This window comes from Mytilus californianus, unplaced genomic scaffold, assembly GCF_021869535.1.
Source record: "Mytilus californianus isolate M0D057914Y unplaced genomic scaffold, xbMytCali1.0.p SCAF_2, whole genome shotgun sequence".
Classification (NCBI taxonomy): domain Eukaryota; kingdom Metazoa; phylum Mollusca; class Bivalvia; order Mytilida; family Mytilidae; genus Mytilus; species Mytilus californianus.
The window spans coordinates 57963327-57989543 of record NW_026262668.1 but is presented as its reverse complement, the minus strand read 5'-3'; the positions used below and the strand labels follow the sequence as shown (position 1 = coordinate 57989543).

Genomic DNA, 26217 nt, shown 5'->3' with positions numbered 1-26217 from the left:
TTATTGGGGTTCTTTGATATGCCGAATCTAACCATGTATTTAGATTCTTAATTTTTGGTTCCGTTTTCAAATTGGTCTACATTAAGGTCCAAAGGGTCCAAAATAAACTAAGTTTGATTTTAACAAAAATTGAATTTTTAGGGTTCTTTAATATGCTGAATCTAAACATGTATTTAGATTTTTGATTATGGGCCCAGTTTTCAAGTTGGTCCAAATCAGGGTCCAAAATTAAACTTTGTTTGATTTCAACAAAAATTGAATATATGGGGTTCTTTGATATGCTGAATCTAACCATGTATTTAGATTTTTGATTTTTGGGCCCCGTTATCAACTTTGTCCACATTGAGGTCAAAAGGGTCCAAAATTAAACTTTGTTTGATTTCATCAAAAATTGAATTCTTGGGGTTCTTTGATATGCTGAATCTAACCATGTATTTAGATTTTGGATATTGGACCATAATAGGTGAATGTCCAATTTAAAAATTTTTAAGTTCTTAGACCACATTCATTCTGTGTCAGAAACCTATGCTGTGTCAAATATTTAATCACAATCCAAATTCAAAGCTGTATCAAGCTTGAATGTTGTGTCCATACTTGCCCCAACTGTTCAGGGTTCGACCTCTGCGGTCGTATCAAGCTGCGCCCTGCGGAGCATTTTATTTATATAGATTAGACCGTTGGTTTTCCCGTTTGAATGGTTTTACACTAGTAATTTGTGGGGCCCTTTATAGCTTACTGTTCGGTGTGAGCCAAGGCTCCGTGTTGAAGACCGTACTGTGACCTATAATTGTTTACTTTTATAAATTTTGACTTGGATGGAGAGTTGTCTCATTGGTACTCATACCACATCTTCTTATATCTACTAACATGGTCAAAATCGTCAAATCGACTCCTAATTAAAGTTATTGCCCTTTGATGACGATTTTTACCAATTTTTTGTGTTTTTGCCTTATATCTTAAAAATTATAATACCAGTAGATAGATAGAAACTTAAATAAGCAAAGAAGAAGAGCAAGACAAGATCTACTAAAAGTCAAAGTTTGCCGATATAGTTCGTAGACTGTCACTCTTTATAGGAGTGATTGCCCTTAAATGAGGATTTTTTTTACCCTCTTTTATGTTTTGAGCAAAAACTAAAAAAGATAGAGAGAAACTAAACAGAATAAATGATCAGCAATACAAGATCAACAAAACAGAAAATTATATTCTCGTCTACAATGTTGGAGAGTGTCCTTTGTTGAATATGCATATAGACCAAGGTGAGAGACACAGGCTCTTTAGAACCTCTAGTTGCCATTTACTGAAAATAGGTTTCTAAAGCGGCAATTACATGTAGAACAGTGGTTCACAATCAGAAATATTTAAAAGAATTTGAAAAAATTATGTTGAATTCCTTATATATACATGGTAGAAGCTTATTATTATCCTTACATATGAAGAATACATTACAAAAGAGTTTCGTAGGAAAATAAAGATAAAAAATAAAATCCTCCCAACTGCCCCTTTTTGTCGAACCAAAGCGAGACATAGCAATCTTACATTTCGTCGTCGTCGTCGACGTCCAGCATCATTGGCGGCGTCCACAAATATTCACTCTGTGGTTAAAGTTTTTCAAATTTTAATAACTTTCTTAAACTATCCTGGATTTCTACCAAACATGGACAGAAGCTTGTTTATGATCATAAGATAGTATCCAGAAGTAAATTTGGTAAAACAAATTCTGTTTATCCGTATTTTACTCATAAATGGACTTAGTTTTTCTGCCAGTTAACATTACATTCACTCTGTGGTTAAAGTTTTTCAAATTTTAATAACTTTCTTAAACTATCCTGGATTTCTACCAAACTTGGACAGAAGCTTGTTTATGATCATAAGATAGTATCCAAAAGTAAATTTGGTAAAAAAAAAATCCTGTTTTTCGGAATTCAGTACTGGCTACAATAGGTTAAATAAATATCGCCATCAGATAGGCCAATCCCTCACGCCATACTGTGAATGTGGTGAAGAGGAAAACACTGAACACTACCTACTAAACTGTCCGATATACCACCAGGAAAGAGAAGAAATGGAAAGACAGCTCAAGATTCAAAACATCAAAATAGATCTTCAAACCCTGTTAGCACCAGCAAGTAAGGAGACGTACGAAAGAACAGCAGATATAATTGGAGAATATGTAAAAAGTTCAGGGCGATTTAAAGATTCATTTAACCCTGAAAACCCCCGATCCTGCGCCTAACAAATTAACCAATAAGTACCGTGTGAAAATACTAACGGAGAAATTAAGTACCAGGTTGAAAAAATCCAGCACAAAGAGAACAGTTGTGTCATAATATTGACCTGAGGATCAGGATCAGGATTTTACTCATAAATGGACTTAGTTTTTCTGCCAGTTAACATTACATTCACTCTGTGGTTAAAGTTTTTCAAATTTTAATAACTTTCTTAAACTATCCTGGATTTGTACCATACTTGGACAGAAGCTTGTTTATGATCATAAGATAGTATTCAGAAGTAAATTTTGTAAAAAAAAATCCTGTTTATTCGTATTTTACTTATAAATGGACTTAGTTTTTCTGCCAGTAAACATTACATTCACTCTGTGGTTAAAGTTTTCAAAATTTTAATAATTTTCTTAAACTATCCTGGATTTGTACCAAACTTGGACAGAAGCTTGTTTATGATCAAAAGCTAGTATCTAGAAGGAAATGTTGTAAAAAAAAATTTCCAGTTTTTCCGTATATTACTTATAAATGGACTTAGTTTTTCTTCCAGTTAATATTACATACAGCCTGCAGTTAAAGTTTTTAAAACATTTATTAGATTCATAAACCATCCTGGATTCTTACCAAACTTGAACAGAAGCTTCTTACAATCAAAAGATAGTATCTCGAGGAAAATTTTTAATAATTAATTCCCCATTTTTGTTGAGCCTGCGACTAACAGCAAAAGTAGGCGAGACACTGGGTTCCGCGGAACCCTTACAATTTTTTTTTCAAAAATATGGATGAAAATCTACTAACTAATATAATTGGCCTTAATGTGCCCAGATCATTCATGAAATTTCAAGGAGTTTTATTGTATTTTATTTTATACATACATGTACTTGCAAACTTTAATGCATTGATTTTTTTGTTGTTCATTAGAAATAGAATTAACAGTTCTGTACTCTTTTTTTTTCAATTTCAATTTTGATGGAACCCCAGGATCCCATGCATGTAAGATTCCCTTAGTTTCCAGCTAAATTACACCCTCCAACCAATCTTAAGGTCAGTTCAAAAGCTGAAATAAAAAAGATGAATGACTTTTATAACTAAAATATTTGGATTTAAAACTTTCTTGAAAAAATAAACTACTATATCAAAATAACAAGCTTCAAATGTACAAATGCAGTTCTAGTACATAGCAGTACAATTTATTTATTTTCCAGCATGTACTCATCATGAATTTGATGAAAGATTACCCACTATATGTGAAGCATACATATACTTCAATGAGCATCATCACATATTTTTGGATTTTTCTTTCTTTGGTTCATTTTTCTGAAGTTTTTGCTCAGGTTTACTGTACAATTGTTTTATAATCAAATCATTATTCCCTGAAGATGCTTTAGAACACTTTTTTTTTGTAGGAAATCTACCATGTATCCTTTAACTGATTATGATTACATTTATTTTTAAACAATTTTAGGGATTTTTCTCATTGGTTATTGATTTCTAATATAAAGCTTCACACTATCAATAGGTAGTTTGCCATAAAATCGCTTTTAATTCTGTAATGTATGTTATATTTGATATGAAATTGCATGACCAGTGTTTCTGTAAAGAACCAGATGCAACCAAACTTTTGGGGTACAGTACATTCATGATTTTATTTTAGAATTATTGTTGATCACTAAAACCACCATCTAATATGGCCATTCATGTTACTTATAATGAAAACTTTGACCCCAAAAAAAATTGATAATCTGGAAAATCTTCCAAAAAAAATGGATACCAGACTAATAGGTAAAAGAATCACTTAAGATTTCCTCTAAAAAGCATGATTGAAGATAAAAATGCTATCAAACATTGCTTCCTTCTACTTTTACTATTACTTTGTATAAATACTGATTTTTATTGATGCTCTTTTATGTCCTTTTTGTGATTCCACTTTTCAAGATAAAAAAAAAAGTGAGTATGAATGATATCCCAAAGAACTTATTTAACCAAGACCTGTTTTTATGTCCTGGTCCTAGTCAGTATTCAGGAACTTTGTCAGTGGGTCTCTTTAGGTGTCTTTAGTTATATCTCAATGTGTTTCATCATTTGTGATGACACCTTGCATGCCTTGTGAACACAACTCCTTTCTCTTCTAAGACCCTTTGTCAGAAAACTTTCATTCATGGTAATACATGTAGCAGGATTCTCAGTAAGGCGAGTTCACAAGTCCTGGACTCATGAAAATCTGTCTGGTATCATCATTTTCAAAACTGGTGAGTCCAAAGATGCATCAATATTGTTAAATGTTGTATCAACTGAGCACATATATCATCATTTATGGCAAAAGTTTTAAAATCATCTAAATTTGATGTCATTTCCTTGCTCTTGTTTTGTCATAGAGACTGAAATGATAAATTGAATAGCAATAACATTTCTTCTTTTCACAGTTAGCAAAAAATTACCAGTCTCTGGGCTATCCTTAAAAGGGTCTTTAGTGAGAACCCTGTGTAGTTGTTCATACTGTACCATTTTGATTTGACAGTTCATGCGGGAATTCTGGAATTTTGACCATTTTTTTTTTACAATTATAACACAATGTCGTCTTATGAATAAAACTCCTCAACAACTGTTTGCCAGAAAGCTTTCATACTTGGATTGTTTGTCATCATGTGTTGTTAACCATGATACACCAACATTTTGATTTGACAATTCTTGCTGGAGTTATAGGACTTTGACCATTTAATTTCACTATTGTTACACATTGATGGAATGCAGTTCATCTGATATCTCTTGCCTGAAAGCTCTCTTAGGATTCCTTAACATATTGTATAACTGAGCATTCTACACAATATTTTTGATTTAAGAATACTGTTATTATACCCCTGCTTTAAAAAAGTGGGGGTATACTGTTTTACCTCTGTCTGTCCATCCGTCAGTCCATCCATCTGTCAGTCCGTCCTTCCGTCCCATGAATATTTTTCGTCGCATCTTTCTCAGGAACTACAATACAAGGATTTCTGAAATTTGGTTTCAGGGTTTATATAAGTCAACTATACAGTGTGATGCGTTTTCAGATTCATCACTCAACAACTTCCTGTTTACCGAATACTTGTATCATTTTACACATGATAGCCAAGTTGAAAATTTTCGTCACATTTTTCTAAGGAACTACAATACAAGGATTTCTGAAATTAGGTTTCAGAGTTTATATAAGTCAGCTATACTGTGTGATGCATTTTCAGATTCATCAATCAACAACTTCCTGTTTACCGAAATATTTGGGCGGGGGGTATCATCAGTAAGCAGTAGCTCGCAGTTTCACTTGTTGGTTATAATTTTGATTTTTTTTCTAACCTTTTGAATTATATCTGACAGCCTAGTGCATGACATAAAAAGTAAAATAACAAAAATACCTAGCTCCAAGGAAAATTCAAAACGGAAAGTGCCTTAGGGAGCTACCATTTGATTTTTATGGGGGGGGGGGGGGGGGGGCTAGGATGAAAAATTTTGTCCTGCCTTTTTATTTTTCCCTCTATTCGGTCCTGCCTTTTTATTTTTCACTCTATTCGGTCCTGCCTTTTTTTTTAGTTTATCCTGACTTTTTTTTTTACATAAATTGTCATCCTGCCTTTTTTTTGCAAATAATCTCATCCTGCCTTTTTTTTTACTCAAAACTCCTGTCCTGCCTATTTTTTTCAAATTTCATCCTAGCCCCCCCATAAAAATCAAATGGTAGCTCCCTTATCAAATGGCAAAATCAAAAGCTCAAACATATCAAACCAATGGAAAACAACTGTCATATTCCTGACTTGGTACAGGCATTTTCTTATGTAGAAAATGGTTAATTAAACCTGGTTTTATAGCTAGCTAAACCTCTCACTTGTATTAGAGTTGCATGGAATGCATTATATTGACAACAATAAGAGAGCAAAACAAACAGACATAGTAGGTAAAAATGTCAAAAATTTGGGATACAGCAGTCAACATTGTGTTATAATCTTAATCACTATAAAAAACAAACAACTATGTCAACAAAGAAAAACAAAATGGCATATAGACACTCTATAGACAAAGCAAATAAGCAAAAATGAAAGACAAGAATACAAAAAGTGACCATAGCACAATAACACAATGGTGGGATGTATAAATACCGAGCCACACCAAAAGGATATTACCAAAAACGGACTAAACAGTAATGGTTAAAAATATATAATGACAAATAAAAAGAACACTATAACAGTAATTAAGAGGATAAACAATACCAGTACCTAGAATCTATATTTCAAGACCATCATGTATTATTTGTGAAGTAGATATGGAATTTTTATCAACAGGATATTGGCATCTTGTGATGAACTTTTTTAGAAAAAGAACAAGATGTTCTTTGACATAACCCTGGTTCATCAACTTTCTGCTCAGACACTGTTGCGAGTTTGAGTATCAACTGCAAGCTCTTGAATAATGAATAAGTTGGGAAATGTATATCCCATATGCAGGTGAAGATGGTATATTGCTGCTAAGGTGGGGGAAATTTATGATTTCAAAATTAAAATCGTCTTGTTTGTCATAGATTCTGGTACTGAGATGACCGCTTATGTCAAATTCAAGTATAAGTCTAAAAATGAGGCAGAGGAAGCTGTGTCTGTTGTTTCTTTAATTTCTAGTTTTGGAGGATATATTAATGGAACCCAATCAGAAAAGTTTGGATTGTTAATGGAAAGAACATCATCAGCATATCTGAATTTTGATCTTCTTGTTTTGACAAGTGTCTGAAGGAACTCTGACTCATATGAAAATAAGAAGAGGTCGGCAAGGAGAGACGCACAGTTCATTCCCAAAGGAATGCCAACAATATGTTGAAAAAGTCTACCTCCAAATTCAACAAATATGTTGTCAATAAAAAAATCCAGCATACTTGGTGTAGCATGTTTTACATTTTTGTTCACTATTACACGGTAACAAAATATGCTCAGCAGCTCTATGGTATCAAAGCAATAAATTATAGTGTATGCTACCATTTTTATATTGAAATGCATTTTCGATTATTTCTTTTAGAGGATTTTTCAATTTCTCAAGTGGAATAGTGGTATTAATGGTTGAGAAATCAAAAGTTTCATTCATAATGTCAATCCCATTTTGCAGAGGACCACATTTTTTGGGGTAAAGATTGCATTTATGCAATCAAAACCCTTATGTGGTTGGCTTGATAGTTATCAAATTTTCCAGAATTTATCATTTCTTTTGAGATAAATACAACTCAGTGCATTGAATACAATATTCTATACATCCTATCCATAATCATTTCATGAAATTTATCAATGAAATATATATTCAAGTTACAAAATCCTGTGTATGTGCATAACCATAGATTTTACTTGTTAAGAAAATTACATAATTTATGCATGGTGCATGAATCTAGTATGATTATTTGTTCTAAAAATATTGATTCATGATGTCATTGTTTAAGTAATAATTAAATTTGGAGTTATCTTTCTTTGTCCATACTTGTCATTGAACCAATTCATAGCATTGACTCCCAATGCTTTTAGATTCAATGCAATGTTTACTTTTTAATTCCCATTGCCAAATGAATGCAACCTTTACCGTTCAGTGCTCATAAACACTTTGATTATGGAAATGCCAAGAATTACAAAGATAATAACAAAAAAGAGGCGGAAGATACCAAGGGGCCTTTCAAAACTCACAAGTCATATAGACAACACAAAAAAGAGGCAAAAGGTACCAATGGAAATTCTAAACTCATAAGTCGTATAGACAACACAAAAAAGAGGCAAAAGGTACCAATGGAAATTCTAAACTCATAAGTCGTATAGACAACACAAAAAGAAGCAAAAGATACCAATGGAAAATTCTAAACTCATAAGTCGTATAGACAACACAAAAAAGAGGCAAAAGATACCAATGGAAAATTCTAAACTCATAAGTCGTATAGACAACACAAAAAAGAGGTAAAAGGTACCAATGGAAAATTCTAAACTCATAAGTCGTATAGGCAACACAAAAAAGAGGCAAAAGATACCAATGGAAAATTCTAAACTCATAAGTCGTATAGACAACACAAAAAAGAGGCAAAAGATACCAATGGAAAATTCTAAACTCATAAGTTGTATAGACAACACAAAAAAGAGGCAAAAGGTACCAATGGAAAATTCTAAACTCATAAGACGTATAGACAACACAAAAAAGAGGCAAAAGATACCAAGGAAAATTCTAAACTCATAAGACGTATAGACAACACAAAAAAGAGGCAAAAGGTACCAATGGAAAATTCTAAACTCATAAGTTGTAGAGACAACACAAAAAAGAGGCAGATGATATCAACAGGACATTCAAAACTCATGTCATATAGACAATAGCCCTAAACTTGTAAGGATAATACAAGCTGTATAGGTGCTGTATAACAGTTTAATGTTCAGACAATTACATTCCACAGTAACACACTGTGGTTGGATAGTAGTCTGTCCCAAGTCAGGAGCCTCTAGCCTTTGTTAGTCTTGTATTATTTTTAATTTTAGTTTCTTGTGTACAATTTGGAGTTTAGTATGGCGTTCATTATCACTGAACTAGTATATATATTTGTTTAGGGGCCAGCTGAAGGACGCCTCCGGGTGCGGGAATTTCTCGCTGCATTGAAGACCTGTTGGTGGCCTTCTGCTGTTGTCTGTTCTGTGGTCGGGTTGTTGTCTCTTTGACACATTCCCCATTTCCATTCTCAATTTTATTGTTATCTTTTTAGCCTATTGGTACTAGATGATACTGAAATAGTTTATGGTTGTAATTTGGTTTTACTTTTAAGAGTTGATTTCATATTGAAATTTAGTGATTTAATAAGCCAGTCAACAAGGACTATATTTAGGTCAGCTCTGTGAATTCTAATAGTTGATCACTTCTATTAAATAAATCTATTTATGAATTATAGTGTGTTAGTAGTAGACAAGTCTAATATGTTGTCATTACTAGTAATAGTTGCATATTTTTTTTTTGCCAGTGAGTAAGACACGCTTGTAGTAGGGACTTATAGATTATATACAAGCTTGACATGACGTAGGTCTCTCTGAGATATCAGGTATTGAATGATACTATTTGAATTAACATTGTTTAATTTTTAGGTTGACAGTTAAAACACTGATTGACAAGGCATCAATTACCAATATAGATGATGATTGTGAAGAACTCATTAATTTTTGTGCAGCTATTGAACAGATCTTGACATACAGGCAGAAAGGTTGTATAACTACATGTATATGTTCTTTAGTTTGAGTAGAGTCAGAGTCAGATAAGTGGTCTTCGTTGATTGTTATCTTCATAAACAGATTACGGTACAAATGTACTTCAGCATATTACATTTATACATTACAGTTTCAATACTTCTTCAGGTTATTTGCAAAAATGTCAAGTCAGTTAATCTATTAGTACTGAAAATTTAGAAGTTATTGCATGCATTTTTTGTTGTGAGTTTTGTTTAATGAACAAAAAAGCAAGATAGAAATATGTAGTAAATGCAGCATAAAAATAAAGTAATCAGATATGAAAATTAAGTTCTAACTAATGTAAAACTGATGTTTTGGCAGTCAGAAACATCACAAAAAATTCTGACTTCACAAAATGTGATACAGTTACAGACAAATTTTGAAAAAAATCCACTCAAGATAGAAAAACAGTGATAATTCACACATTCACATACATTAATGTGGTTTTATCCTTGGTTGAACGTGTTGGACATTCAAATTCTTGGATTAGTTATTTTGAAAATATTGCACAGTTATGGTATTTGCCACAAAGTATCAACTAACTTAGGACTCTTATACAAGCGTGAGAGTGGAACTCAAGAGTTAAGAAAGGTCAAAGGCTTATACAAGATAGTATTTAAAATGTGATGTAATAAACTTTCTCTAATTCTTTGGCAATAAAACCCTTTCTGGACCAATTGTATTAAAAAATTTAATGTGTTGTTGCCAATGATCTCAGAAGATGATTATATTAGTTTAAGGGTCATAATTATAACCTTTCTCAGCTCACTGGATGAATCAAAATGTGCTAATGAAATTGACAACTTTGTGAAATGTGGAAGGCACTCGAAGGGGATTTTCATTTATCAAAGATGAAAATTTATTTGATAATCATCAGAGAAACAGATTCTTACATAGTTACTCGTGGACTATCAGATTTATCGAATCTTGATAGTTAAATTATCAATTTTAAAGTCTCCGGCGAGGCTCAAACTTTAAAATTCAATAATTTAACTTTCTCGATTGGATAAATCAGATAATCCACTAGTATACCAATGTAAGAATCTATATATTTATAACATTTTTTAGTACATGATTGAGACATGAATTCAGGAAGAACTAACACTGTTGTTTAGTTTGTAATTTCCCTATAAGCATGATGAGATAATGTCCAAGGTGCTCAGTTTTAATATATTAAAGAGCTGTTAAAATGAAAAGAAGTAAGATGATTTCCATGAGATCCATCAATACTTTTAATTTTCTGTATTTTCATTTGAGGAGACTGTATGTGTTTTATTTGCACATCACTTATTTTACCCCTCCAATATACTAATGAAGTTTATTCTGATTTACTGTAGATTCCTTATTATGCCCCCGCCGTAGCGGAGGGGGCATTAAGTTTTACCCTTGTCCGTCTGTACGTACGTACGTACGTACGTATGTCCCAAATTTGGTTTCCATTCTCTAACTTTAGTTTGTCTCAAACAAATGTTATGAAACTTACACACAATGCTTAATACCACAAAATACAGATCAAGTATGAATTTTGGTGGTGTCACTTAAACCATTCTAAAGTTATGCCCCTTTACAAATGGAAAAATTGCTGAATTTTTCATTTCCGTTCTCTAACTTAAGTTAGCCTCAACCAAATGTTATGAAACGTATACACAATGCTTATTACCACAAAACACAGATCAAGTTTGAATTTTGGTGGCGTCACTTTAACCTTTCTAGAGTTATGCCCCTTTACAAATGGAAAAATTGCTGAATTTTTCATTTCCATTCTCTTACTTTATTAGCCTCAAACAAATGTTATGAAACTTATACACAATGCTTATTACAACAAAATACAGTTCAAGTTTGAATTTTGGTGTTGACACTTTTACTGTTCTAGAGTTATGCCCCTTTACAAATGAAAAAAATGCTGAATTTTTCGTTTCTGTTCTCTAACTTTAGAACTTATACACAATACTTATTACCACAAAACTCAGATCAAGTACAAATTTGGGTATCGTCACTTTAACTGTTCTTCAGTTATGTCCCTTTATAACTTTTATATGATATGCAAGCGGGGGGCATCATCTGTGTCCCATGGACACATTCCCCATTTATTTAATGCTTAAAATAACACTTAAAATGTGATGTTTATTGACGTTTGTGCAAGCCAGTCCATAACTATATATGTTATTTCATTGGTTATTCTATATACAACATCCAGCACAAAGAACATGGTATGGTATAGAAGAAGTTCGACCATTTTGGGATTTTATTCAGACAGCATGTCGCTATCTTCCAAACAACTGTATCACCAGTATTGCTACACTTGAGAATGTCAAGTCTCCAATAGGAAAGGTTAGACTTATAATTCATCAACTTTGTTTAAGTTGTAGATAATAGTTACAAGAAAAAAAAACAAATTTAGATTAAAGTGATGCTGCAATTCCAAATATATACTTGTGAATGGTTAAATTTTTTAGAATTTCTACAAAAACTAAATTATATTTCGTTTTTTATATGTGATTATGTAAATTAGGAGGGAAAAGCCTGTCTTCATTATGTTTTTTCATTAATTGGTATGTGTTTTGTTTTTTTTATTTCTAAGGGAAGAGCCTGGATAAGATGTGTGCTTATGGAGAAGAGACTGTCAGAATATCTGTCTAATGCAATTCTACAGACAAAAATTGTCAGGTATATAAATTTAATATAATTTGTAATGGACAACCACTAAGATTTTAAGATATTGTGTTGAGTTTTCCTATGTTTATCTCTGAAATAGAAATCTCCATAGATACTTAAAAGCATAAAAGCATAATTTATTAAGGTTCTCTACAAAAATTACTTCTGGGCATTTGTTAATCTGCTGATCTGAGTGGGAAACTTTGTCAGTTTTTGTTGATAAACTACTCCAAATTGATTCATTGTTCTTAGGATTTGTTATCTCCGAAGTTAAGGAAACCTTAAACAAAAATTTACAGCCATTCCCTGAGGACTTTCTGAATTATCACTCCATTCAAATGGAATCAACAATTTCATTCTTAAAATGTAATTGCTCACCTTACAATTCACAGAAAATTGCATAATTTTTTTTATGTTAAAAAATGATTCTTGCTCCTGAAAACAGATATTTTATAGGGTGTGACAGTAATTTTCTTTATCATTAATAAATATTGATATTACATGTAGATTTTTGTATAGTGTAAACGTATTAGTACAATTCCAAGAGGTAATGTCTTCTCAATCTTAAAGGACCAGTACAAATCTGGCAGTTTCTTATCTTATTTTCACAGAGGAACTAATGCATTATAATAGTGCAACTAGATATGATACACTTAAACCAGAGACATATATACACATGTATATACGTCTCTGCTTAAACAGCTTTGAATTTGAACTGTTTTATAAAATGGTATAAGTAGTAATAAAATACCAATAGTTGAGACAACACACCCATCCATGGTGACACCCTCCTCAATAACAAAAAAAAAAAGATTATCTGAATTTATAATATACAAGACAATTACAATTGTTATTAAATATTTTATACAACAGTGACTTTGACAATGAAACAAGTTGACCTAACACCAACAGCACATTAATTTTGTTACTTGTATCTTACTATGTTAGGAAATATTTCAAGTAAAAGTAGGACCTGGAATTTAGGTTGTGGACCTTTCAGTTTGGAGTGTCAAAGGTCCTGGACCTTCCAGTACCAAATGTTAATTTGAACCCCTGATAAAGATATGTTGTATTGTCTTGAGATGATTATCTGTCAATTTATTTTTAGAAGTTACCATTAAGGAATATTAATTTTAGCCATGATTATGTATGTCATTTTCTATTTTAAGACTTTTATGATGTATTTAAATGGGTAATTATGGTTGCAAACTCCAATGGAAATTTGAATTGAGATTATGACCATATCTTGAGGGAAAGAATTTTTTTTTGGGGAAAAAGGGGGGAGGTGAAAAAAAATTTGGAAAAAGGGGGGGGGGGGGGGGGGGGGGTAAAAAGAAATTGTGTGGGGTCAATTTTTTCTCATTTTAGATTTCAGAAATTAAAAACTCTTCAAATATTATTTTTTTTTGCCAAAAAAAGGGGGGTTAATACGCAACAGCATAGTGCATTGCACAAAAGCAAAAAAAAAAGGGGGTAATTTTTTTTTTTATTTTTGTGGGGGGAGGGAGGGTCAATTTGCAACAGCAAAATGTATTGCACAAAAGCAAAAAATTGAATATAAATTCAAATCATATAACCAATTCTAAGTTCTTTGACTACAGTTAGAAACCTATTATGTGTCAAATATTTAATTACAATCCAAATTCAGACCTGTATCAAGCGCGAATATTGTGTCCATTTTTGCCCCAACTGTTCAGGGTTGGACCTCTGCGGTCCTATCCAGCTGCGCTCGTCGAAGCAATTTATTGGAGTTAAAATGCAAAAAACAGGGACCTACCCATTACTGCTTATATAATTTGGAAACGACAGGCCACATATGTCACACACTTGGAAGACTCAGACATTTATTTTCTGCTATGGATATTTCCAGCTTATAAAGTTTATAAATGAATGTTTTTTCAATTTTTTTTTTATATGACAAAATTTATACAAACTTGTCTTTGTAGTTGTGTATGGTGTAAATTTTGTGATGTATTAATTGTCGTCCCATAATGTAAACATACTTTTGGAGTTTTATAGGTGGTGTCTTATTATCTGTAATAGTTTATTGGTATGTAAATATGACTATAAGTTTATTGTGTCCATGAAGAAAACATTTTAAGTCACCAACAGCAGGCTTACTAATCTTGAGACATATTTTATTTAACTACCCTCTAGACCAAATTTAAGTATGTAAGACTTCCATTGATAAAATGAAATGCTTATGTTCACATCAACCAGTATTTTAGTAGAATACATGTATTTCAAAGTTTTAATTTCTGTTGTATTTGTGATGAATCAAATCCTTATAGATCCAATGTTTTCTTAGTTCTGATGTAACTCTCTTGATAGCCAAACTCAAATTCAATATCACAATCCACAAAGTCCCCAATGTTGAGTTTTAAGTCAAAAGTAAATTGTAACAAGTCAAAATTTTATAAACCAACTCCCAAATAATTTAATGTTAGCATAAGTGTGATAGGGGGTATATGTGTGTAAACCAAAACATAGTCTCAATAAATCATACTGGCTCAAAGCAGACAGAATCTTCGTATGAAAAATATTTATTAATACAATAAATTCAGTAACAAAATGTTTTGGCCCTTGAGAAATACTCAGCATAATTAAAAATTTAGAAGTTCCTGCCGAGCAAGTCAAATTGCAACCTGTAGTGTGAGGAAGAACCTGCCTGCCCGACAATACGCCAGCCAGGAATGTGAAGCGAAGGTTCTCCACCAAGGGGATTAGACTAGGCGTCTCATCTGCAGCCGGGGTGTGCAAGGTCTGCAAGGGGGATAGCCCATGTGGTGCTATTACAAGTAGTAAGTAGCAGGGTCTATCAATCTGGCGCTGGAATAAATTTGATAAAATTTGTGCCCGCAATGCTTAGGGATGAATGAAATTTTAGAAATGACCCGTGATAAAATTCCATCAAGATCCAAAAACTCAGATGGTTACAGATGAGTGCCCCAATCTAATGTTAATTGAAGTGTAGAATTGTACAGGAATATGAAAATATTTATCATGAACAGAAGGAGCATTGAATCAAAGATTTATTAATGTTTCTTTTTTAGGAGATTTTATCAAGATGGGTCAGTAATTTTGTCAGAAGATATCAATGTTTTATGTGGAGTTTTGCTGGGACTCAATTCTATTGATTTTAGGTAGTATTATATTTTATCAAAACGACTTGTCTCAGACTTAACATGATGATGACTTCCAGATTTTTCACCATCTTAGTCCATCATTCTGAGTTTCTAAGAATCTACTCTGAGCTTGCTGAGGATCATATATTAACATTCTACATTACATCTCATTTAATATGAAGTACAATGTTCAATAAAACACATTTTAATAGATATTGATATGCTGAATTTTAACAAACGTTAATGATTTTAAAAAACCAGAAAATAGTTAACAGAAAGATTAATGATTGTGAATATGGTCCTCAAGTTTAATAAATGTCAAGATGAAATGGCTTTTATTGTGCATGTGTTTATTTTAATGTGCACAAGTTATGAGCCTTTTATTTTCAATTAGCAAAATGTAGTACTTAAAAATACTTAAAATTATTTACTTAGTTAACATGTTACAATGAATTATTAATTTCTCTGTTGATGATTAGTAGTATCAATCAGTATTTTGTTACTTTTCTTTTCAGTTTTTGCTTAAAGGGACAGCATCAAGAATTGAAAAGTCCACTGTTTATTGACTACACACCATACCTCATTTTTCAACAGAGGTATGTAAATTGCTTGTACAATATAAAATCTTATTTGCTAAAACAATAAACAAATAATTTATTTTTATACGACCGCAAACAAATTTTGCAGTCGGATATTGGTATGACGTTGGCGGCGTCGTCGTCGTCGTCCGAAGACACATTAGTTTTCGCACTCTAACTTTAGTTTAAGTGAATGGATCTCTATGAAATTTTACCATAAGGTTCAATACCACAAAAGGAAGGATGGGATTGATTTTGGGGTTTATGGTACCAACAGTTAAGGAATTAGGGGCCAAAAATAAGCATTTTTGTTACTTCCATACATAACTTGTGTGTTAGTGTATGGATCTCTCTTACATTGTACCACAAGGTTCCATATCACAAAGGGAATGCTGGGATTGATTTTGGGGGAATAGCCTCTAAATTTAACGAATTAGGGGCCAAAAAAGGGGCAAAAAACAAGCATTTTTCTAGTTTCATGACAGTAACTTGTGTGTAAGTGTATGGATCTTTATGAAATTGTACTACAAGGTTCCCTATCACAAAGGGAAAGCTGGAATTGAGTTTGGGGGTAATTGCCCAAAACATTTAGGAATTAGGGCCAAAAAGGGGCCAAAAATAAGCATTTTTCTAGTTTCCAGACAATAACTTGTGTTCAAGTGTATGGGTCTCTCTGAAATTGTACTGCAAGGTACCATACCACAAAGGAAGGTTGGGATTGTTTTATGGGGTAATTGCCTCAAAATTTTAGGAATTAGGGGCCAAAAAGGGAAAAAAAAACAAGCATTTTTCTAGTTTCAGGACAATAACTTGTGTGTAAGTGTATGGATCTTTATGAAATTGTACTACAAGGTTCCATATCACAAAGGGAAAGCTTGGTTTGAGTTTGGGGGTAATTGCCTGAAACGTTTAGGAATTTGGGGCCAAAAAGGGGCCAAAAAACAAGCATTTTTCTAGTTTCCAGACAATAACTTGTGTTCAAGTGTATGGATCTCTCTGAAATTGTACTGCAAGGTACCATATCACAAAGGGAAGGCTGGGATTGAGTTTGGGGGTGATGAATCATAAGGGGGTTCAAAAAATTTGGGGGGGGGGGATTTTTTTTCCTTTTTTTTCTTCAAAATTTTCCATTTTTAATTGGTTATTTCTGATTTATATATAAAAGCAAATAATAATGATATGGTTTGAATAGGTAAATTAAAATTTTTTAAGTTCTTAGACCACATTCATTCTGTGTCAGAAACCTATGCTGTGTCAAATATTTAATCACAATCCAAATTCAGTGCTGTATCAAGCTTGAATGTTGTGTCCATACTTGCCCCAACTGTTCAGGGTTCAACCTCTGCGGTCATATGAAGCTGCGCCCAGCGGAGCATTTTATTAAAACATGTAATGAGTGTTAACGAATTGATGATCAGAACCCAGCTAAAGCACCAATACTTTAGACACCCCCTTTATATATTATTTTTTTAGTGTTTTAGTATTGAAAAACTGTATGTACATCATATAGACTCTTCTCTTGTCATCAAGAAAAGTGAAAGAAATTATTTGACTATTCCCACTATATATATACCATATAATACAATTAGTGGCGTGTTAACGGAACCCTTGTCTGTCATTTAGTCGTTCCACCCTTCCAAAATCTACAAGATTTCAGGACTTTTTTTGTTATGCCTGATATTGAGCTAATTTTTATACGACCGCAAAAAAATTTTTGTGGTCGTATATTGGTATGACGTTGGCGTCGTCGTCGTCGTCGTCGTCCGGCGTCGTTGTCGTCTGAAGACACATTAGTTTTCGCATTCTAACTTTAGTTTAAGTTAATGGATCTCTATGAAATTTTACCATAAGGTTCAATACCACAAAAGGAAGGTGGGGATTGATTTTGGGGGTTATGGTACCAACAGTTAAGGAATTAGGGGCCAAAAAGGGGCCAAAAATAAGCATTTTCTAGTTTCCAGACAATAACTGTGGAACGGTGTATGGATCTCTCTGAAATTATACTACAAGTTTCCATACCACAACGGGATGGTTAGGATTTGCTTTGGGGGGTTATTGCTCAAACCGTTTAAGAATTAGGGGAAAAACAAGGTTGTCCTCATTAATGGACAAATACTTTAGTACAAAACATAATTTAAAGCAGTGTAAGGGAGATAAATCAAATACATCATTGAAATTATCTCCCTTACACTGCTTTTAAATTATGTATAAAGTAATGGTTAATGAACAATTAAGATAATTTAAAACAGTGTAAGGGAGGTAATCCAAATACAACGTTTTGGTTACTTCCCTTACACTGCTTTTAAATTATGTTTAAAGAAATGCATATTTATAAAGGAAGACCAGTATGGCGCATTAGATTTGTAAAATCTTTGACCACATTTATTTATTTGTTATGCCGAATCTAACCGTGCATTTAGATTTTTAATTTTGGGTCCAGTTTTCAAATTGGTCTACAATGAGGTCCAAAGGGTCCAAAATTAAACTTTGTTTGATTTTAACAAAAATTGAATATATGGGGTTCTTTGATATGCTGAATCTAAACATGTGTTTAGATTTTTGATTTTTGGCCCAGTTTTCAAGTTGGGTCCAAATTGGGGTCCAAAATTAAACTTTGTTTGATTTCAACAAAAATTGAATATATGGGGTTCTTTGATATGCTGAATCTAACCATGTATTTAGATTTTTGTCGAGCCTTCGACTTTAGTCGAAAAAGTGAGACATAGCGATCCTACATTCCGTCGGCGTCGTCGTCGTCGGCGGCGTCCACAAATATTCACTCTGTGGTTAAAGTTTTTGAAATTTTAATAACTTTCTTATACTATCCTGGATTTCTACCAAACTTGGACAGAAGCTTGTTTATGATCATAAGATAGTATCCAGAAGTAAATTTTGTAAAAATAAAATTCCATTTTTTCCGTATTTAACTTATAAATGGACTTAGTTTTTCTGCCGGGAAATATTACATTCACTCTGTGGTTAAAGTTTTAAAAATTTTAATAACTTTCTTAAACTATCCTGGGTTTGTACCAAACTTGGACAGAAGCTTGTTTATGATCATAAGATAGTATCTAGAAGTAAATTTTGTAAAAAAATAAATCCATTTTTTCCTTATTTTACTTTTAAATGGACTTAGATTTTCTGCTGGGAAACAACACATTCACTCTGTGGTTAAAGTTTTTAAAATTTTAATAACTTTCTTATACTATTTTGGATTTGTACCAAACTTGGACAGAAGCTTGTTTATGATCAAAAGCTAGTATCTAGAAGGAAATTTTGTAAAAAAATAAATCCATTTTTTTCGTATTTTACTTTTAAATGGACTTAGATTTTCTGCCAGGAAACAACATATTCACTCTGTGGTTAAAAGTTTTTAAAATTTTAATAACTTTCTTATACTATTTTGGATTTGTACCAAACTTGGACAGAAGCTTGTTTATGATCAAATGCTAGTATCTAGAAGGAAATTTTGTTTTTTGCAGTTAACATTACATTCAGTCTACAGTTAAAGTTTTTAAACATTTATTAGATTCATAAACTATCCTGGATTTTTACCAAACTTGGGCATAAGCTTCCTACAATCAAAAGATAGTATCAAGAGGAATATTTTTATTGATTTACTTCCTCATTTTTGTTGAGCCTGCGATTAACAGAAAAAGTAGGCGAGACACTGGGTTCCCCGGAACCCTTACGAATTTTTTATTTGTGGACCCCGCTATCAAATTGGTTCATATTGAGGTCAAAAGGGTCCAAAATTAAACTTTGTTTGATTTCATCAAAAATTGAATTATTGGGGTTCTTTGATATGCCAAATCTAACCATGTATTTAGATTTTTAATTTTGGGTCCCGTTTTTTAAATTGGTCTACATTAAGGTCCAAAGGGTCCAAAATTAAACTTAGTTTGATTTTAACAAAAATTGAATTCTTGGAGTTCTTTGATATGCTGAATCTAAACATGTGTTTAGATTTTTGATTATGGGCCCAGTTTTCAAGTTGGTCCAAGTTGGGGTCCTAAATTAAACTTTGTTTGATTTCAACAAAAATTGAATATATGGGGTTCTTTGATATGCTGAATCTAAACATGTATTTAGATTTTAGATTTTTGGCCCAGTTTTCAAGTTGGTCCAAATTGGGGTCCAAAATTAAACTTTGTTTGATTTCAACAAAAATTGAATATATGGGGTTCTTTGATATGCTGAATCTTACCATGTATTTAGATTTTTTATTTGTGGGCCCGCTATGAAATTGGTTCATATTGAGGTCAAAAGGGTCCAAAATTAAACTTTGTTTGATTTCATCAAAAATTGAATTATTGGGGTTCTTTGATATGCCAAATCTAACCGTGTATTTAGATTTTTAATTTTGGGTCCCGTTTTTTAAAATGGTCTACATTAAGGTCCAAAGGGTCCAAAATTAAACTTAGTTTTGATTTTAACAAAAATTGAATTTTTGGGGTTCTTTGATATGCTGAATCTAAATATGTGTTTAGATTTTTGATTATGGGCCCAGTTTTCAAGTTGGTCCAAGTTGGGGTCCAAAATTAAACTTTGTTTGATTTCAACAAAAATTGAATATATGGGGTTCTTTGATATGCTGAATCTAAACATGTATTTAGATTTTAGATTTTTGGCCCAGTTTTCAAGTTGGTCCAAATTGGGGTCCAAAATTAAACTTTGTTTGATTTCAACAAAAATTGAATATATGGGGTTCTTTGATATGCTGAATCTTACCATGTATTTAGATTTTTTATTTGTGGGCCCTCTATCAAATTGGTTCATATTGAGGTCAAAAGGGTCCAAAATTAAACTTTGTTTGATTTCATCAAAAATTGAATTATTGGGGTTCTTTGATATGCCAAATCTAACCATGTTTTTAGATTTTTAATTTTGGGTCCCTTTTTTTAAATTGGTCTACATTAAGGTCCAAAGGGTCCAAAATTAAACTTTGTTTGATTTTAACAAAAATTGAATTCTTGGGGTACTTTGATATGCTGAATCTAAACATGTGTTTAGATTTTTGATTATGGGACCAGTTTTCAAGTTTGTCCAAGTTGGGGTCCAAAATTAAACTTTGTTTGATTTCAACAAAAATTGAATATATGGGGTTCTTTGACATGCTGAATCTAACCATGTATTTTGATTTTGGACATTGGACCATAATAGGTAAATTAAAAAAATTGAAGTTCTTAGACCACATTCTTTCTGTGTCAGAAACCTATGCTGTGTCAAATATTTAATCACAATCCAAATTCAGAGCTGTATCAAGCTTGAATGTTGTGTCCATACTTGCCCCAACTGTTCAGGGTTCGACCTCTGCGGTCGTATCAAGCTGCACCCAGCGAAGCATTTTATTAGTTTATGATTTTATAATTATGAATTACAGATAAAATTCAATTTTTTGTCGAGCCTGCAACATTTATGATCATTTATGTTGCAGAAGCAAGACATAGCAATTGTACATTCCGTTGGCGTGGACAGTGTCAATATTTAGGTTCAGTCTGTGGTTAAAGTTTTTATAGAAACCAATAACTTTGTCAAACCTTGATTTAATTCTATGAAATTTGGACAGAAGCTTTTTATGAGCAAAACCAATACTGTATAGTAAGCTATAAAAGGCCCTGGCATGAATAAATTCAAACAATTTATAAGAGAAAACCAACTGCCTTTATAAATTATGTGATTGTTTGAATTGTTGTTTTACTTTGTAAATTTGATAAAGCAAATTTACAATAAATCAAAAGTTATTTAAAAATCTGATAAAGGCACTGGATTTTGATACAGTTTTGCATTGTTCTGAATGACATTCCAAGTCTTCCACAATAGCAATGCTACAGCTTTGTACTGAGATATTGCATAGTTTAAAGATATCAGTATTGAGCAAGCATAAGATAATTTTGTGAAAGGCAATTCAGAATTTTGACCATTTTGATGATTTTTTAGAACTTGGGGAGAAATTACAAAATAAGGTCAAAATGGACTCTAATCATCCATGGTACTTTATTTTAATTATTTTAGTGAAGAAAGTGCAATCAAAGATTTTGAAGAGTTGGAACAATTAAGCACTGATGCAGGCAGAACATCTTCCTCTGTTGTTAGGTCATCTGATGATTCATGGGAAGTCAAATTCAGAGAACTGGAAAGAACTCATAAAACTATAAAAGAACAAAAGGTACAGACTAGATTATATATTAATTATCAAATGTTTGATTTTATTTTTGTATATTGCTATTTTACAATTTTGGACCAGTATTCCTAATGCCTTAGATGTTAAGCATTCATAGTGCCTGAATGTTTTGTCTCAGACAAATTGTTTGTCATCCATGGTATGTTGTTGATATAAACTTTTTTAGCCTTATTTTTCTTAAACTGAATTTTTTAAAAAGTTTGTAACAGGAAAGACTTGTCATTACATTGTTCTTATAATATTAAGGTTAAGTTCTAGATGAGGACGAAAATAATTATATGAGTGCATACATATATATGATAGATTTTTAAAGCCTTACCTTCAGATGTATAAATTTTACAATATTTTGCTGAATTAAATGCATATTTTTTTATTTTATGCATTTTTATATGAGCGCCAAAAATTTTTGCGGTCGTATATTGGTATGACGTTGGCAGCGTCGTCGTCGTCCGAAGACACATTGATTTTCGCACTATAACTTTAGTTTAAGTGAATGGATCTCTATGAAATTTTACCATAAGGTTAAATACCACAAAAGGAAGGTTGGGATTGATTTTGGGGGTTATGGTACCAACAGTTAAGGAATTAGGGGCCAAAAATAAGCATTTTCTAGTTTCCAGACAATAACTTGTGGAACGGTGTATGGATCTCTCTGAAATTATACCACAAGTTTCCATACCACAAAGGGATGGTTAGGACTTGCTTTGGGGGTTATGGCTCAAACCGTTTAGGAATTAGGGGCAAAAAAGGGGGAAAAACAAGGTTGTCCTGGTTAATGGACAAATACTTTAGTACAAAACATAATTTAAAGCAGTGTAAGGGAGATAAATCAAATACATCATTTGAATTACCTCCCTTACACTGCTTTTAAATTATGTATAAAGTAATGGTAAATGAACATATAAGACAATTTAAAACAGTGTAAGGGAGGTAATCCAAATACAACGTTTTGATTACTTCCCTTACACTGCTTTTAAATTATGTTTAAAGAAATGCATATTTATAAAGGAAGACCAGTAAAAATATCTGCAAATGTTGCATCTTTTTTTTTTTTGCAAAAAAATCCATATGAAAGATTTGACACCATATTTTAAATTCTATTATAAAATAGATTAAGTTAGCACTATGGTAAATTTAAATGGGTAATTATGGTTGCAAATTCCATTGGAAATTTGAATTGTGAATTGAGATTATGACCATATCTTGAGGGAAAGAATTTTTTTGGGGAAAAAGGGGCGGGGGGGGGGGGGGGGGGGGGGGGGGTAAAAAGAAATTGTGGGGGGTCAATTTTACTCATTACAGATATCAGAAATTAAAAAGAATTATTCTTCAAATATTATTTTTTTTTCAAATTTCAAATATTGACAATTTCAAGAAGTAATCTTTAATTGCACAGTATGGCGCATTAGATTTGTAAAATGTTTGACCACATTTATTTATTTGTTATGCCAAATCTGACCGTGTATTTAGATTTTTAATTTTGGGTCCAGTTTTCAAATTGGTCGACTTTAAGGTCCAAAGGGTCCAAAATTAAACTTAGTTTGATTTTAACAAAAATTGAATATATGGGGTTCTTTGATATGCTGAATCTAAACATGTATTTAGATTTTAAATTTTGGGCCCAGTTTTCAAGTTGGTCCAAATTGGGGTCCAAAATTAAACTTTGTTTGATTTCAACAAAAATTGAATATATGGGGTTCTTTGATATGCTGAATCTAACCATGTATTTAGATTTTTGATTTGTGGGCCCCACTATCAAATTTGTTCATATTGAGGTCAAAAGGGTCCAAAACTAAACTTTGTTTGATTTCATCAAAAATTGAATTATTGGGGTTCTTTGATATGCCAAATCTAACCGTGTATTTAGATTTTTAATTTTGGGTCCCGTTTTTTAAATTAGTCTACATTAAGGTCCAAAGGGTCCAAAATTAAACTTAGTTTGATTTTAACCAAAATTGAATTCTTGGGGTTCTTTGATATTCTGAATCTAACCATGTATTTTGATTTGTGGGCCCTGTTATCAAATTGGTCCACATTGAGGTCAAAAGGGTCCAAAATTAAACTTTGTTTGATTTCATCAAAAATTGAATTCTTTGGATTCTTTGATATGCTGAATCTAACCATGTATTTAGATTTTGGATATTGGACCATAAAAGGTGAATGTCCAATTTAAAATTTTTAAGTTCTTAGACCACATTCATTCTGTGTCAGAAACCTATGCTGTGTCAAATATTTAATCACAAACCAAATTCAGAGCTGTATCAAGCTTGAATGTTGTGTCCATACTTGCCCCAACTGTTCAGGGTTCGACCTCTGTGGTTGTATCAAGCTGCGCCCAGCGGAGCATTTAATTCTTTTTTAAGATGTCCATATTATTTTTATACGACCGCAAAAATTAAAAATTATTTGGTCGTATATTGGTATGACGTTGGCGTCGTCGTCGTCGTCGTCGTCGTCGTCCGGCGTCGTCCGAAGACACATTGGTTTTTGCACTCTAACTTTAGTTTAAGTGAATGGATCTCCATGAAATTTTACCATAAGGTTGTATACCACGAAAGGAAGGTTGGGATTGATTTTGGGGGTTATGGTACCAACAGTTAAGGAATTAGGGGCCAAAAAGGGGCCAAAAATAAGCATTTTTGTAACTTCCAGACAATAACTTGTGTGTAAGTGTATGGATCTCTCTGACATTGTACCACAAGGTTCCATATCACAAAGGGAATGCTCGGATTGATTTTGGGGATAATTGCCTCAAAATTTTAGGAATTAGGGGCCAAAAAAGGGGCAAAAAACAAGCATTTTTCTAGTTTCAGGACAATAACTTGTGTATAAGTGTTTGGATATTTCTGAAATTGTACTACAAGGTTCCATATCACAAAGGGAAAACTGGAATTGAGTTTGGGGGTAATTGCCCAAAACGTTTTGGAATTGGGGGCCAAAAAGGGGCCAAAAATAAGCATTTTTCTAGTTTCCAGACAATTACTTGTGTTCAAGTGTATGGATCTCTCTGAAATTGTACTGCAAGGTACCATACCACAAAGGGAAGGCTGGGATTGAGTTTGGAGGTGATGAATCATAAGGGGGTTCAAAAAATTTGGGGGGGGAGGATTTTTTTTTTTTTCTTTTTTTCCTTTTTTTTTTCTTTTAAAATTTTCCATTTTAAGTTGGTTATTTCTGATTTATATTTAAAAGCAAATAATAATGATATGGTAGGAGATACACACCAAACAGGATGTGTAAGTTATTATGTAGTAGAGAATTGATAAGAAGTAGTGGATTCGTAAACGATAATCAACGAGCGACTTTAGTCGCAAGTTGATTATCGTTTCCGAATCCACTACTTCTTATCAATTCTCTAGCTTAACCCATTTCTAGTAAAACGACTGTCTGTTTTACGTTTTGACAATGAATCAACGATATCTCATAAAAATAGTTTCGTATTTTGTCTTTTTTATTCTATAATAGCTGGAAATGATTAAATCCACACGGTTCGCATCTATATTTAGACATTTGACAAGTTAACATAAGTTTAAAATAACTTAAATGGGGTGTTAGCTCCCCTTTTTAACACCAGATTTTATTTTTGTATAAAATACATATTTCATATAATGTTTAATCATTACAAATTATTTAAATTGAATAGATTTTGGTATATTTAATTTATTCAAAAAGACGTATATTAATATCCAGAATTTATTTATCTTGTTTTGAAAAGTTAAAAAATTTTAATTACCAAAATTTAGAACCTTCAAAATGTATTTATATAATATTTAGCAACTTGAATTGGTATATTGGAGATTAATCACCGTGAAGCCGTTCTTAGTCAGATAAATATTACTAGCGTTGATGCCATAAACCTGCCATTTCATGATAATGCTCAAATTCATGTTGCTTTCCATAAGTATTAAAAGTATGTGCTAACAATTTAAATTGAACAATTATATTTAAATTTTGTTTAAACTGTTTCCGTTTCATTAAGTTAAGATTATTTTAACGTTATTACATTTGGCATATATCGTTCACCGGTCAATAAACTAGTTTTATCTGTGGTATGCATTCTGAATCCCCATCAGAATTGCTCTTGCTACGGACTTACAATGAATAAGTATGTGGATTTCATTCATTTACCATCAAGCTGTTCATAGCCGTGATCGTCTAGTTGTTAACGAATGTCATAATGGTGATATTAGCAGTGCAAAGTTCGAA

The 26217-nt window shown here is 32.3% G+C and overlaps 1 protein-coding gene across 1 annotated transcript in view; it reads left to right on the top strand.

The window, feature by feature from the left end:
* LOC127729002 (RUN domain-containing protein 3B-like) overlaps positions 1-26217 on the top strand; it is a 48974-nt gene that overhangs the window by 7464 nt on the left and 15293 nt on the right. Inside the window, exons 2-7 of the mRNA XM_052236577.1 lie at positions 9329-9444; positions 11667-11800; positions 12051-12136; positions 15178-15267; positions 15765-15845; positions 21843-21996. Coding sequence (XP_052092537.1) covers positions 9329-9444; positions 11667-11800; positions 12051-12136; positions 15178-15267; positions 15765-15845; positions 21843-21996 — 661 coding nt within the window. The remainder of the gene's footprint in view (positions 1-9328; positions 9445-11666; positions 11801-12050; positions 12137-15177; positions 15268-15764; positions 15846-21842; positions 21997-26217) is intronic.